General features: G+C 42.3%; 1 protein-coding gene across 8 annotated transcripts in view; it reads right to left on the reverse strand.

Annotated features, from left to right (window-relative positions):
- The window catches only part of ELMO1 (engulfment and cell motility 1), a 578919-nt gene that overhangs the window by 386776 nt on the left and 176763 nt on the right, over window positions 1-15380 (reverse strand). For all 8 annotated transcript variants that reach the window (XM_050783309.1, XM_050783305.1, XM_050783301.1 and 5 more), the window contains one exon: window positions 7273-7442. In XM_050783309.1, the coding sequence (XP_050639266.1) occupies window positions 7273-7442 (170 nt within the window). The remainder of the gene's footprint in view (window positions 1-7272; window positions 7443-15380) is intronic.

Below are 15380 nucleotides of genomic sequence, written 5' to 3' on the forward strand. Positions count from 1 at the left end.
AATATTTAGAAAGCCAGGCCCGGTAGCTCACACCTATAATCCCAGCACTTTGGGAGGCCAAGGCAGGAGGATTACTTGAGACCAGGAATTCAACACCAGCCTGGGCAACACAGAGAGACCTTGTCTCTATAAAAAAATATTTAAAAATTAGCCAGGTGTGGTGGCACCTGTAGTCCCTACCTACTCAGGAGGCTGAGGCAGGAGGACTGCTTAAGCCCTGGAGGTCAAGGCTGCAGTGAGCTATGACTCTGCCACTGCACTCCAGCCTGGGCAACAGAGCAAGACTCTGACTCAAAAAAAAGTAAGATAAAATAAAATAAAATTTCAGAGAAAAACCCTGAAGACAATATAAATGTCCTACAATACGGAAACAGTTCACCATACTATGCACATTCCTCAAATTATTGTATATTAATTATATATAATAAGCTATAAAGCTGCAAAAACGAAACAGTATGCAGGCAACAAAATTGACGGGAGAATAATATTTGTCACATGGAAATATTGTTAGCTACAAAAAACAGGTTATAAAAACATGAGTATTATAATTCTACTTGTATAAAGCCTGTGCATATGTGTGTATCTAAAATATATAAAAAAGGATATTCATCAAGATATTAAAAATTGTTGTCTGTAGAAAGGCACACTACAAATGATTCTTATTTTTTCCTTCTGCTTATTTATATACTTTTCAAACGACAGATAATAATTTTTCATAAGGAAAGAAAGTTAATTTAAAAAAACTTTCCATCCCAGCACTTTGAGAGGTCAAGGTGGGCAGATCACGAGGTAAGGAGATAGAGACCATCCTGGTTAACACGGTGAAACCCCATCTCTACTAAAAATACAAAAAATTAGCCGGGTGTGGTGGCAGGCTCCTGTAGTCCCAGTTACTGGGGAGGCTGAGGCAGGAGAATGGCGTGAACCCGGGAGGTGGAGCTTGCAGTGAGCCGAGATCGCGCCACTGCGCTCCAGCCTGAGCGACAAAGCGAGACTCCGTCTCAAAAAAAAAAAAAACAAAGAAACTTTCCAAGTTCATCATAAATACATGAATTTAACTTTTGCTCGCAGTTGACTGTCCTGCCCAGGGTGGTGTTACAGCTTACTCATATTCCAGCGGCGTAATTTTCCCATCACATTGCCAAGTGGGAAGGAAACTGTAAGTACCCTGCCCTTTCATTCTTGGAAATGTTTCCCCTGTTTTTCTGCCCCTAGTGATGACTGACTAACAGTGGAAGGACACAGAAGTAGGCTGTCTCATTGTGTGTGCGCACAGAGGCATGGACAAAGACGGTGGTGTTTTATTAAAACCCAAAAAAGATTATTTTTTACGACATTGGACTTAGAGTTGTGGATACAATTTTTCTCCTTTCAAATAAAATAAAATAAACATTTCTGAGAAACGCTTTGATATCCATCTTTTTGATATTTGTCTCTGGAAACACTGTCCATTCCTCAATATCCCTTATGTTGCTCAGGCTGGGAAAATATGTTTCCCCACAGCTGTATTCGCGTTCACATCTATGTTTCAAGCAGAAATTAGGAATGAAATTTCAAAAACCCATGATGGATAGAACAATTAAACTCGGGTTTTAAACACTGTGCTTGTGCTCTGTCAATATGATACTTCCTCATTGTTTCTCTGTTACTGACTTTGCTCCAGGGCCCCACCCAGTACCAGCTGGAGAGAGACCTTTTAAAAGCCCAGCCCTGCAGTGGCAAAATCTCTCACCATTTGCTTGCCTGCAAAGGATTTTATTTCTCCTTCACTTATGAACATCTCAAAATAATAAGGGCTATTTCTGACAAACCCACAGCCAATATCATACTGAATGAGCAAAACCCGGAAGCATTCCCTTTGAAAACCGGCACAAGACAAGGATGCCCTCTCTCACCACTCCTATTTCAACATAGTGTTGGAAGTTCTGGCCAGGGCAATCAGGCAAGAGAAAGAAATAAAGGGTATTCAAATAGGAAGAGAAGAAGTCAAATTGTCTGTTTGCAGATGATATGATTGCGAAATTAGAAAACCCCATCATCTCAGCGCAAAATCTCCTTAAGCTGATAAGCAACTTCAGCAAAGTCTCAGAATACAAAATCAATGTGCAAAAATCTCAAGCATTCTTATACACCAATAACAGACAAACAGAGAGCCAAATCATGAGTGAACTCCCATTCACAATTGCTACAAAGAGAATAAAATACCTAGGAATCCAACTTACAAGGGATGTGAAAGACCTCTTCAAGGAGAACTACAAACCACTGCTCAAGGAAAGAGGACACAAACAAATGAAAATGTCCATACTGCCCAAAGTAATTTATAGATTCTATTCTATCCCCATCAAGCTACCATTGACTTTCTTCATAGAATTAGAAAAAAATACTTCGAATTTTACATGGAACCAAAAAAAGAGCCCATGTAATCAAGACATTCCTAAGCAAAAAGAACAAAACTGGAGGCGTTACGCTCTCTGACTTCAAACTATACTACAAGGCTACAGTGACCAGAACACCATAGTACTGGTACCAAAACAGATATATAGACCAATGGAACAGAACAGAGGCCTCAGAAATAATGCCACACACATCTACAACCATCTGATCTTTAACAAACCTGACAAAAACAAGCAATGGGGAAAGGATTCCCTATTTAATAAATGGTCCTGGGAAAACTGGCTAGCCATATGCAGAAAACTAAAACTGGGCCCCTTCCTTACATCTTATACCCAAATTAACTCAAGATGGATTAAAGACTTAAACGTAAGACCTAAAACCATAAAAACCCTAGAAGAAAACCTAGGAATACCATTCAGGACATAGGCATGGGCAAAGACTTCATGACTAAAACACCAAAAGCAGTGGCAACAAAAGCCAAAATAGACAAATGGGATCTAATTAAACTAAAGAGCTTCTGCACAGCAAAAGAAACTATCATCACAGTGAAAAGGCAACTTACAGAATGGGAGAAAAATTTTGCAATATATCCATCTGACAAAGCGCTAATATCCAGAATCTACAAGGAACTTAAACAAATTTACAAGAAAAAAAAAACAACCCTACCAAAAAGTGGGTCAAGGATATGAACAGACAATTCTCAAAAGAAGACATTTATGTGCCAAAAAACATATGAAAAAAAGTTCATCATCACTGGTCATTAGAGAAATGCAAATCAAAACCACAATGAGATGCCATCTCATGCCAGTTAGAATGGCGATCATTAAAAAGTCAGGAAACAACAGATGCTGGAGAGGATGTGGAGAAATAGGAATGCTTTTACACTGTTGGTGGAAGTATAAATTAGTTCAACCATTGTGGAAGACAGTCTGGCGATTCCTCGAGGATCTAGAACCAGAAACAGCATTTGATCCAGCAATCCCATTACTGGGTATATACACAAAGGATTATAAATCATTCTACTATAAAGACACATGCACACGTATGTTTACCGCAGCACTGTTCACATCAGCAAAGACTTGGAATCAACCCAAATGTCCATTAATGATAGACTGGATAAAGAAAATGTGGCACATATACACCACGGAATACTATACAGCCATAAAAAAGGATGAGATCATGTACTTTGCAGGGACATGGATGAAGCTGGAAAACATCATTATCAGCAAACTAACACAAGAGCAGAAAACCAAACACCATATGTTCTCACTCATAAGTGGAAGTTGAACAACGAGAACACATAGACACAGGGAGGGGAACATCACACACTGGGGCCACTGGGGCCTGTCAGGGGTGAGAGGCTAGGGGAGGGATAACATTAGGAGAAATACCTAATGCAGATGACGGGTTGATGGGTACAGCAAACCACCACGGCATGTGTATACCTATGTAGCAAACCTGCACGTTCTGCACATGTATCCAAGAACTTATCAAGTGTACAAAAAAAAAAAAAAAAAAGCCCAGCCTTGGATAATGAGGAGGAGGTAAGTCATCTCTGAATCTCACTATTCCTAAAAGTAAGGCGAAAAATTCTAGCAACATTTCTTCAATGTCTACGAAAATTTCCACGGGTCCTGCTTAGGAAACCACCACCTTCTCCAGCTGGAACCTTGCCTAGGAGTCATGACTAAATGCCTTTCAAATTGCAGGAACCTATTTAATTTGTGTGGTTTCTATCCCAAAGATTTCCTGTTAATTAATTGAAGTCTTGCTCTAAGTTTAACAGAGAAGCCAGGATTTCTTACAAGAAAAATGACTCTTTTCTTTTTAATCTTAGCAAAAGATCTGAAAAATTTGCTGTGGATTAAATAAGCCACCTCTGAGCGTGAGATGCAGGACCAGCAGAAGGATGGCAGTAGACCTTGCAACTCCAGTCCCTCCCCTTCCTCCATCCCCGAAAGTAGCGTAACTTTGAACTTACATAAAACAGGAAGGGGGTCACAAAGGTGACCCAGAGAGAGATCACTCCTTCCCACAAACATAGTGTGATGGGAAAGTGTAAGAGACCAATGCAAAAGAGAATACACCTAACACCTGGCCTTAAGCTCTGTTTATCTGTCTGAAACCGGGCTGTATGTATCAAGTTGGGACAGCTTACTGATTATTATAAATACAGTCATGTGTTGCTTAACAATGGGATACATGCTAAGAAATGCATCATTAGGTGATTTTGTTGTGTGAACATCATAGAGTGTACTTACATAAACACACATGGTATAGCCTACGACACACCTAGGCTATGTGGCACAGCTTATTGCTTCTAGGCTACAAACCTGTACAGCATGTTACTATGCTGAGTAGTGTAGGCAATGGTAACACAACAGCAAATATTCGTGTATCCAAACAGAGAAAAGGTATAGTAAAACCATGGCATAAAAGATAAAAAATGGTACAGCTGTATAGCGCAGCTCCATTATAATCTCATGAGACCACCATTATATTTGTGGTCCACCACTGATCGAAATGTTCTTAAGCAGTGCGCGACTGTAGTTAAGATATTAATGAGCATAATACTCCTTTTTTTAAGAAAGGCATTCAGTGGCTTTAGTTCACATAAAGTACGTTCAATATTGACATTCTCTCACATTGTATAATACGTGTGCAGCATGGAGAGAGAATTCAGAACTGCTGTCCCCCATCCTAGGTCTGAGGAATGGTGAATCTTTTGGGCTGTTCTGCAGGTGAAGATGTGTCATAAAGTAAGGCCACAGCACTGAGAAAAAGAATGTTGACAAGGCACACACATAGCATCAGTTCTGCCTAGTTCCTGATGCTCCACACTCACACCAGAGAACCCAAGCCTTCGCTGAGAAGGGGAGCTCCCCAGTAGGAAGGCACATTCCTTCCTCCCTCCTGGTGGAACTCCAGCTCCCTCAAGGACAGTTCACACTCATCTCCTCTGTGGGGCTCTTTGAGATATAATGGGTTCCAGCCAGGAACGGTGGCTCACGCCTGGAATCCCAGCACTTTGGGAGGCAGAGGTAGGCAGATCATTTGAGGTCAGGAGTTTGAGACCAGCCTGGCCAACGTGGTGAAACCCCGTCTCTACTAAAAATACAAAAATTAGGCTGGGCATGGGGGCTCCCACCTGTAATCCCAATACTTTGGGAGGCCGAGGCGGGCAGATCGTGAGGTCAAGAGATTGAGACCATCCTGGCTGACACGGTGAAACCCTGTCTCTACTAAAAACACAAAAATTAGCTGGGTGTGGTGTCACACGCCTGTAGTCCCAGCACTCTGGGAGGCAGAGGCAAGCGGACCACTTGAGGTCAGGAGTTCGAGACCAGCCTGGCCAACATGGTGAAACCCCATTTCTACTAAAAATATAAAAATTAGGCTGGGCGCAGTGGTTCACACCTGTAATCCCAACACCTTGGGAGGCCAAGGCAGGTGGATCACGACGTCAAGAGATCGAGACCATCCTGGCTGATATGGTGAAACCTCGTCTCTACTAAAAACATAAAAACTAGCTGAGTGTGGTGTCACATGCCTGTAGTCCCAGCACTTTGGGAGGCAGACACAGGTGGATCATTTGAGGTCAGGAGTTTGAGACCAGCCTGGTCAATGTGGTGAAGGAAACTCCATCTCTACTAAAAATACAAAAATTAGGCCAGGTGCAGTGGCTCACGCCTGTAATCCCAACACCTGGGGAGGCCGAGGCGGATGGATCACCAAGTCAAGAGATCGAGACCATACTGGCGGACATGGTGAAATCCCATCTCTACTAAAAATACAAAAATCAGCTGGGTGTGGTGGCACACACGTGTAGTCCCAGCTACTCGGGAGTCTGAGGAAGGAGAATCGCTTGAACCCAGGAGGCAGAGCTTGCAATGAACTGAGATCGTGCCACTACATTCCAGCTTGGTTACAGAGTGAGACTCCGTCTCCCCCCACCCCCCCCAAAAAAAGAGAAACCAAAAAAAAACCTTAGCTGGGTGTGGTGGCACATGCCTGATATCCCAGCTACTCAGGAGGCTGAGGCAGAAGGATCACTTGAACCCAGGAGGTGGAGGTTGCAGTGAACAGAGATTGCACCACTGCACTCCGGCCTGGGCGACAAAGACTCCATCTCAAATAAAAAAAAAAAAAAAAGAGAGAGAGAGAGAGAGATAATGGGTCCACCATCTAGACTCCTGGCTCTCAGGAGGAATTATACACAATAGAATTCTGCCCATATAATAGTCTCCACCAATTTCTGGAAGGCAAGGCTCATATGAAAAAATGTTCCCATGTTCAACTCTTTTGCATGCACACAGTAGGTCATTAATACATGCTGACTGCATTTAATTTCAAGTAATTAATGACAAGTATTTAATCATTCAAGTATTATGTTTTAAAATTACTTCAGGGATGATATCTTGACCTGGTTTTATACTTTGAAACATAACTTGAACTAGCTTGAGCTGTCAATAAAGAAATATAATTAGGTAATCTAATTTTTTTAATGGATTAAGGGAGGGAAAATTTTTCTTAGGGATAGGCAAGGAATACGAGGGATTAATGTTTTGTCGAGTTATAATTTCATTGTTGGCAAGGCCCTCTGAGATAATGACATGATATTTTTCCACATGAATCTGAAATTTCTAGCACTTGATGGATTTCTATTTTGTCTCAGACACTAGATGTTGGTGGGCAAAGGATGGAGAACTCCTGAAATTACAAACCCACTGCCTTGCCACTATCTTAAAAACTATTTTGTTCCTGAGTCTAACCAAGGCTCTGGTCTTTAAAACAGTTTGCAAGTGTAAGGAATGTAATAATATTCAAAACGCTGAGACACATAGGACAGCTGTGGAAGTTAGGAAAAAAGACGCTTACTCAGTGCCGCTCTCCACCATCTGCGTGAGGAGAGAGATGCCATCCAGGTTTATAAACTCCTGGGCAAATGTGACATCCCGGGAGAGGCTGGCCAAGTCCTTCAGGGCTTCCAGTTTGGCATCCATACTCGAGGACTGGATTCGTTCATGGAGCTGCTGGGCATTCTGAGCCTTCCGGGGCGAAAGCAAAGGGAAGAGTGTTGACAAAGGAAACCACAACAGCAAAACAGATTTATGTTTCAATGAGAAACAGAGCTACAAAGGCCAAAAGCACAAGACTATCTGCATATTACAGAGTGGGCATCTCAAGGACAGGCTTCAAGGCTTCCAACCCAAACATTCCACCTTCAGAGCGAGGTCCGCTTATCTCACAACAGGAAACAGTTGCGTTCTTCTCAAAGGAGTTGGGATTTCCATTTCGAGGAAAAGACCAAGAGCAAGAGTACAAGAATATTAAAGCCCTAGAAACTGAACAGGATGTGGCAGAAAGGAGGGAGGAAAGGGGAAGTATTTACCCTTTAAGTAAAATTATGTAAAAGCAACTGAAAGCTATTTGCTCAGTTAAGCAATTACACAAATTTATACAGCATGCTCACCTGTTCAGTCAATACTGTGAGTAATAACTGCCTACACGTGTTCGGAAGCTTCATTAGCCACCCAAATGATCTTTCTAGGTTACTGCAAATCTTCCAGCACTCCACAACCATGCTTGTAAATTTGAATTTTCAACAACATGTGTTTCACATGCATTGGCTACTTGTGTGAATTTAAAACTAAATAATTAGGAAACCAAATTAACAGCTATGCCTAGAATTACTTTCAAGGCATTTACACTTGGCTTCTACATGCAGGACATAGAGGAATCGAAATATATTAAAGAAGCTGAACTTCTGGGTAATAACTTATAGTCCAGATGTCTTATTCATCCAGTCGAGGTTTTCATATCTACCTTTCAGTTGAGGCAAGCAGTAAGAAACACAAAGGAATAAAATGTTCTGCCTGTGTTTTTGCTTAATACAGATAACTGAGTATCTGTCATGGTTTTATTTAACTCAAAATCACTGTGGTGAAGCACTATGCCATCATCATATTCTCCTTCTCAGGTACTTGCTTTCTCTTTTGAAATCGTGTTATATTTTAGAGAGGGAGAAGATAGGGTGTTGACCACATTAATGAGGTATCTCTCCTCAACAGACACTGGTTACAACTCTCTCAGGAACCCCCTGTGAACTATCACAGGTTAAGGTTGCAGAGTGGAGGCAGGAGAACCACATAGGTATTGAAGGCAAAACCAATGCTGGCCACAGACCCTGCCTGGAATGGGGGAGGGAATCCACGCAGGTCCTAAGAGCAGAAGGACTCCACCCCAGCAGGTCCACAGCCACAGAGCCCTCCCTCCTTGCCCAGCGCCCCCTCCACTGTCACCTGGAAGCAGCCCTCAAGAAGAGAAAAGAATTCAACAGGGGAACTGATCCAATTCTTTAGGACCCAAGACAGGGATAGAACCCATGCCCCCATCACTTGGTCACAGATGTGCTCAGGTCTCCCATTTAATTAAAACCAAAAACAGATGCTTTGCATCAGAAATTATAAAAGGAAAAGAGCAGGGAGGAAAACAAGAGCCCTCCCTACTTATCTATTCACTGATCTACAGATAACCCACACATCACTCAAATACTAGAAGGGAGAGTGGAGAGCTGGGTGAGAATTATTTATTTCTTAAAATTGTTAAGGAATATAGTATTTTCCAAAATTTTCAAATGCATATACAGCATTCACATGAACATATAATAGTTAACCCAAGCAAATCATTTCAAATTCCTTGAAAAGTGTATTTTTTCTCCAAGAAGGATGTTTGCATTTACTATCTAGGTTATGACAATAATGAGTACCCAAAAATTATTTCATTGTCATTATTAATGCTAACTAATAGTGTTTGATGCAGTTGATACCAATATGAAAAACAGCCAACAGTTACCTAGCACTTTTTATGAGCCACTATTCTAAATACCTTCATTTAATCTGCACAATAGTCCCACCAGGTAGGTCCTATCATAGTCTTTGACAAAGGAAATTGAAGTTCAGGGAAGTTAGGTAACTTGCCCAAGGCCACACAGCTTATCAGGGCTAAAGTTAAAATAGAACCTGGGCAGCTAGACTCCAGAAAACACACTGTAAACAGTGGATCTCAAATTGTTGCCTGTGTAAGAATCACCTGGATGACTTCTTAAAACACAGGCCATGGCCACCCCTAGAGTTTCTGGTTCTAAAGGCCTGGGGTGGGGTCCCAAAAATTGTGTGTTTAACCAGACCCTAGGTGGTGCTGCTGCTGGTCTGGGAATTACACACTGAGGACCACTGCTCTACATCACTCAGGATGCTGCATCTCTCTGTGATTATAGAATAAGCAGCACTGTGGTGTTTTTCTTTCTTTTTTTTTTTTTTTTTTTTTTGAGATGGAGTCTTGCTGTCACCCAGGCTGCAGTGCACTGGCACAATCTCGGCTCACTGCAACCTCTGCCTCCCGGTTCAAGTGGTTCTCCTGTCTCAGCCTCCTGAGTAGCTGGGATTACAAGTTCCTGCACCATGCCTGGCTAATTTTTGTATTTTTAGTAGACACAGGGTTTCACCATGTTGGCCAGGCTGGTCTTGAACTCCTGACCTCAGGTGATCCACCTGCCTCGGCCTCCCAAAGTGCTGGGATTACAAGTGTGAGCCACCACACCCAGCTGATTGTGTTTTTCAACTACCACCTTGATCTTCCCCAGCTGTAACACAAGGAGGCCCTCCTGGTTTACGGTACCTAAAGAAAGTGTGCTTGCCCTTCTAAAAGCTGTGCACTTTTAAGGAAGAACCTTTGCTAAGAAAACAAAGAAAAAGTCAACAATGTGGAAGCTAAGTAGATGGAATTTACTATACCTACTCTTATTAATATATAATTTATTATACCTACTCTTCCTACTTCATTTACATGCCTTCATACTTACCTACTTAAAAGTAAATAAATAAATAAATTTTAAAATAAAAGAAGTGAGGAGAGAACGGAAACCTGAGAAGGACTAGTGTCCCAGGCAGAGGAGTCAAGACTGCGGAGTCCTCCACAACCGCTCATGGGTTGCTGCTACAGAAATTGAAAATATTTTACCAAGATGGTCACATGTAAGAATAGCAAAGCAATATCCTAACTTGCTGGGATCTTAGCCAAGGAGTCACTCCCATAATAGCAGTAAAGCCTTCTCCAAACTGCCACACTACAGCAAAGCTCATAGACTCAATGGCCTGGAAAGTTCCTATAGAACTATTCACCCCTCTCCTGCACTCAGCCCAGCGCCTGAGAATGATGTGTTCTATTGGCATGGGGCTCTTCTTAACTCCCTGCAGGCCTTGCTCCTTCCCTTGGTACCCATATCTAAGGAGACAGCCGTTCTTCAAAAAGTGCAGTTCCCACAGTGTTTGCTTTGGGGTAAATTTCCCTCTTCATCCTAGGACATAGGTGAACAACCGGAGGAGATACGGTCACTAAAGAGGAGGGGAGGAGTGTGGCAAGCCAGGAGGTGAGAGGACCATGATGGAAAGCTCCATGAGCCAGGAGTCAGAGGCAGGGCCACTTACATCTCTTTCACTGGCTATCTCTGCAGCCACAGTGAACTTCTCTCTTCACTTCTCTTGGCCTCATTTTCCCCATTGGTAGGTACACCAAGGATCTGTGATGAGATCATGTTTAAGGTTCCCTTCCACCCACAGTGTGACAAATTGCATCTCACCTGGGCAGTAACCCTCATCACAGAGTCTGCCAGGAAAGGGTGATCCACAGAGGTGAGTCCCACAAGTGACAGCCAATCAAAACGTTATGTCAAACTGGTGGGACCCTTTTAATGCAATATTTTTTTCAACTGAATCCAGAACAGGCAGGGATATACCTTCTTTTTATCTTCTCTAATTTCTAAATAATCTGGAAATACAGCTTTTATTATACAAAAAAAGTGGGAATCAAAGGTTTTGTTCTTAAAATATTGGAGTTTTGTAAGGAAATTTTGTTTTTGGATATTAGTTATTGCAGATCACTCTGTATATAATTTTGCTTAGCCTCTTCTCAGACAAGTCTTTCCAGTTATCCAGTGGAAAGGAATGTCCCTTCAAAATCCTCAGGATCCTCATTCACTGGTTCAATATACACTTCTGAAAAGCTTGACATTGTTCTGCACATTTGGGATACAGCAACAAATAAGACAGCCAAGGTTCTCACCCTCCCGGGGCTCACCCAAGCTTGGTGTGGCAGGTGGATAACTTTTAAAATTAACAATAAAAAATCAAATATTGATGTTTTATAGCAAAACCTAAAGTGGAAGGTTTGCGTTAGAGCATGACTGATGGCTTCTTTAGATGGAGTGGTTTTCAGGGACAAGCAACCTAAGGTAGTGACATCCAAGGAAAGATCTGACTGACAAGAAAGACCCCACCACATTGGGGAGTGGAATATTCTGGGCAGCATCAATGGTTAGTGTCAAAACCCTGATTCAGGTGGAACAAGCCTGGTCTGTCTGGAGGGAGAGAAAGGAGAGGACTGATGTGTCTGGGGTCTGCAGGCCAGGGGGTGTGGAGGGAAGTGAGGATGTGGAAGCGGCAGGCAAGGTAGCCTAGGATGTTCATGAGCATGCAGAGCTGAAGGAATCCCTGGTGGTGATGTGCTTCCCTGAATGGATGCATGTAAGTATCTGAGATGAATGTGTGGTACAGTTGGAGCCCTTAAAACAGCATTCATAGCCAAACATTGAGCAGCCATCGTGTTTACCAATAGGACAATGGTGAAATAGTCATGATATGGTCATAGGATGAAATATTATATGGAACTACATGTGGAACTTTTAGAGAATGTAAAATAGTGAGAACATCCTCACGAGGCAATATTAAGAGAAATAGCCAGGATGCAAACATATTTTATTGTTTGCGGGAGGTGGGAATATGTGCTGTGGAGCATGTGTATCTGCTAGAATGTCATGTCACCCAACATATAGAAGTGTGGCATTTACCATGAGTTCAAAACACATTTCACTAAATGAATGTACAAATGAATACATATATATATGAATGTCTAAATGAATCTATATATGAACCTATAAATGAATATACATTCATGTATGCACACATATGTATTCACGCATTTGCATACAAATGATCAAAGAAAGCAAGTAGATGTGACCTGTGCTTATTTATGAATTGTAATATTCTAAACAGTTTTCTTTGCAGGAAGCCTTAGTTTTTGCATTAATCTGCACCATTTTTATATTTGGGAGGAAAGAGTCAACATTATTTAAAAAATAAGATAGCCTTAGTTCTGATTTTTCAAGCAACCAGCACACATGAAAAGAATCTAATAGTCACATAGATCTCTGTATCAGACAGCAAGTTATATTTTCTGGTATTGTTCTAAGGATAGAAAAAACGTTTTACTTTGGGCCATTGAAACAGCTAGATGTGGCTACCTCATGTCCCAGATAGGAAAGGGTTCTGGAACTCAGACTCCAGACTCCAAGGGAGGAAACAGCTCATAAAGGATTAGCCGTGGGCACAGGAAAGGGTACCGGTAGTGTGTGTGTGTCAAGCATTTAACATCTCTCTCTCAAAGATACAAGTTAAAATCATCCCCAAGAAACTGCTAGCATAACTCTGGATCCATGATGCCAATTAAAGAGTAGTCTAAAAACATCCTTAGGTTCAACAGTTTAATAGATATCTTCAAATGTACGGTCAATGTTGCCCAGCAATCCAATATTTTCCTGGAATGTTTGCTATGCCCTTTCAGAATAACTCCTCCACATCTTTTCTTCTCTCCTTAAACCCCCTCTACGCCTTTCTGCTGCCTCACCTCCATTGGTGATCATTTCATTGAGGAAATCAAAGCAATCAGCCAGGAGTTCCTTCATCTTCCTACTTCTAACAGCACCAGCTGCTGGCATCTCTACCCTCAAGCTCTGCTTCCTCCTAATAGATGCTGTGTGGCAGGGACCCTGTTTCCTACCAAAAGTCAACTCTTCCCCTCAGCTCTGGATCTCCTCTCCCCTGACCTTCTCAAGTATTCTACTTCAAATTTATCTCCCTTTCTTCTGTATCATCAGTTCTCTCTCTGCAGTGGATCATTTCCAACTGCAAAAGTCTCCAAAATCTCCCATCTTTAAAAAAAATAAACAGAAAGGTAAAAACAGCCATTGACCCAATTTCCCTATAGCTACTTCCTCATTTCTCTGCTTGCATTTTCAGCAACAGTTTTGGAAGAGGGAGTAGCTCTAAAGTGTTGCCTCCATTCTACCTCCTATTCTCCCCGCTCTTATGAGGCGCCCCTGTCCAACCCTGCATGGAGAGTGTCTCTACGATGCTATTAATACCTGTAGGTGGTAGCCCAGGAACCACCCTCATCTCATCTTCCTTATTACCTGGGCAACCTCCAACACACGTAAATACGCCCTCCTCCTTGAAACACTTGGCTCACCTGGCTTCTTGTTCGGCTCCTCCTCTAAACTTTAGAGTGTCCCCAGGGGTCTGTGCTGAGCCCTTCTCCTCTACTTTCCCCATGGTGACTTCTTCCAGCCCACAGCTTTAAATGACATTTCTACGGGGGTGGCTGGCACATCTGCATCTCTCCAGGCTTCCTAGTTGATGACATATCCTCATGGACACATAATGAACATCTCAAACTTTTCATCCTCTCCCCCTTTCTATTCCAGTAAACAGCACGCAGTTAATTTTGCCAGAGCACCGGGAAGAACAGGACATCCTAGCTCAAAGAGCACCACATCCTGAAGCTCTGGGGCTTGCCCTCCATAACACTCCTTCCAACTCTCCAATTCCCTGTTACAAGACAGGTAGCCCAAGCCCCCTGCATCTCCTGAACCTGCAAGAAACTCTGACCCTGTGCCCTGGCCGCCGTTGCAATCTGTCCTCGGGCAGCAGCCTGGGCATCCTGTGACTCCTCTGCCCGCCAGCCTCCAATGGCTTCTTCTCCCATGAGCCAGGCTGCTGAAAGCGATGGCAAGAAATAGAATTTAAGGCATTTTACAACCCTTTATTAGTTTCTCAAACCAGGAGAGAAAAATGGAAAACCTGAATTGAAAAATGGAATTTCAAAAAAAAGGCATTAATGGGCTTATTAAGAATCTCCGATAACCTGAATCCACACAGTGACTGAGATAATACCATTTTTCTTATTGCCAGAAGGAATAAAACCCAAAAATCATTATGACAGGCCCTCTGACCTAGATAACGCTGATACCAGCTCCCTAAACCAGAAAGAGCAGAAAGCGAAGATTATGCTTACAGCTGACAAGGCAACACTAGGGACTTGATGAGCAGTTCTGCTTTCTGTAATACGTCCACACAGGCCAAAAGAAGGCGTAATGGGCAATAATTCAGTTCGCATATAATAGGGTTCACAAAAAAACTCATAGTTTGCAATCCTGACATGTTTTTAGCATGGGACATTATGATTCGCCTCTTTTGTACTATAACGGACTTAAATATATATTTGTGTTTTCTTTAATTAAAAATAATACCAGCAAATGAGAGAGGTAGAAATATATGAGTACAGCCGGGTGCGGTGGCTCACGCCTGTAATCCCAGCACTTTGGGAGGCTGAGGCAGGCAGATAACTTGAGGTCAGGAGTTCAAGACCAGCCTTGCCAACATGGGGAAACCCTGTCTCTACTAAAAATACAAAAATTAGTCAGGCATGGTGGCGCACACCTGTAGTCCCAGCTACTTGGGAGGCTGAGGCAGGAGAATCACTTGAACCCAGGAGATGGAGGTTTCAGTGAGCCACAATCGTGCCACTCTACTCCAGCCTGGGCCACAGAGCAAGACTCCATCTCAAAAAAATAATAATACACACACACACACACACACACACACACAGAGTGCTACTGGAAGTTATCAAATAAAAAAATAAAGTTAGCCCAAAGTTAAGTTTCTTGTAGGTATCCCTTGAGAAACATTGTATCCCTTTATCTGAATATACACACACTTCCTTTCCACATACATAACAGGCATCCTTCTTTTTTTTTTTTTTTTTTTTTTTTGAGGCGGAGTCTCGCTCTGTCACCCAGGCTGGAGTGCAGT

Source organism: Macaca thibetana, chromosome 3, assembly GCF_024542745.1.
Source record: "Macaca thibetana thibetana isolate TM-01 chromosome 3, ASM2454274v1, whole genome shotgun sequence".
NCBI lineage: Eukaryota > Metazoa > Chordata > Mammalia > Primates > Cercopithecidae > Macaca > Macaca thibetana.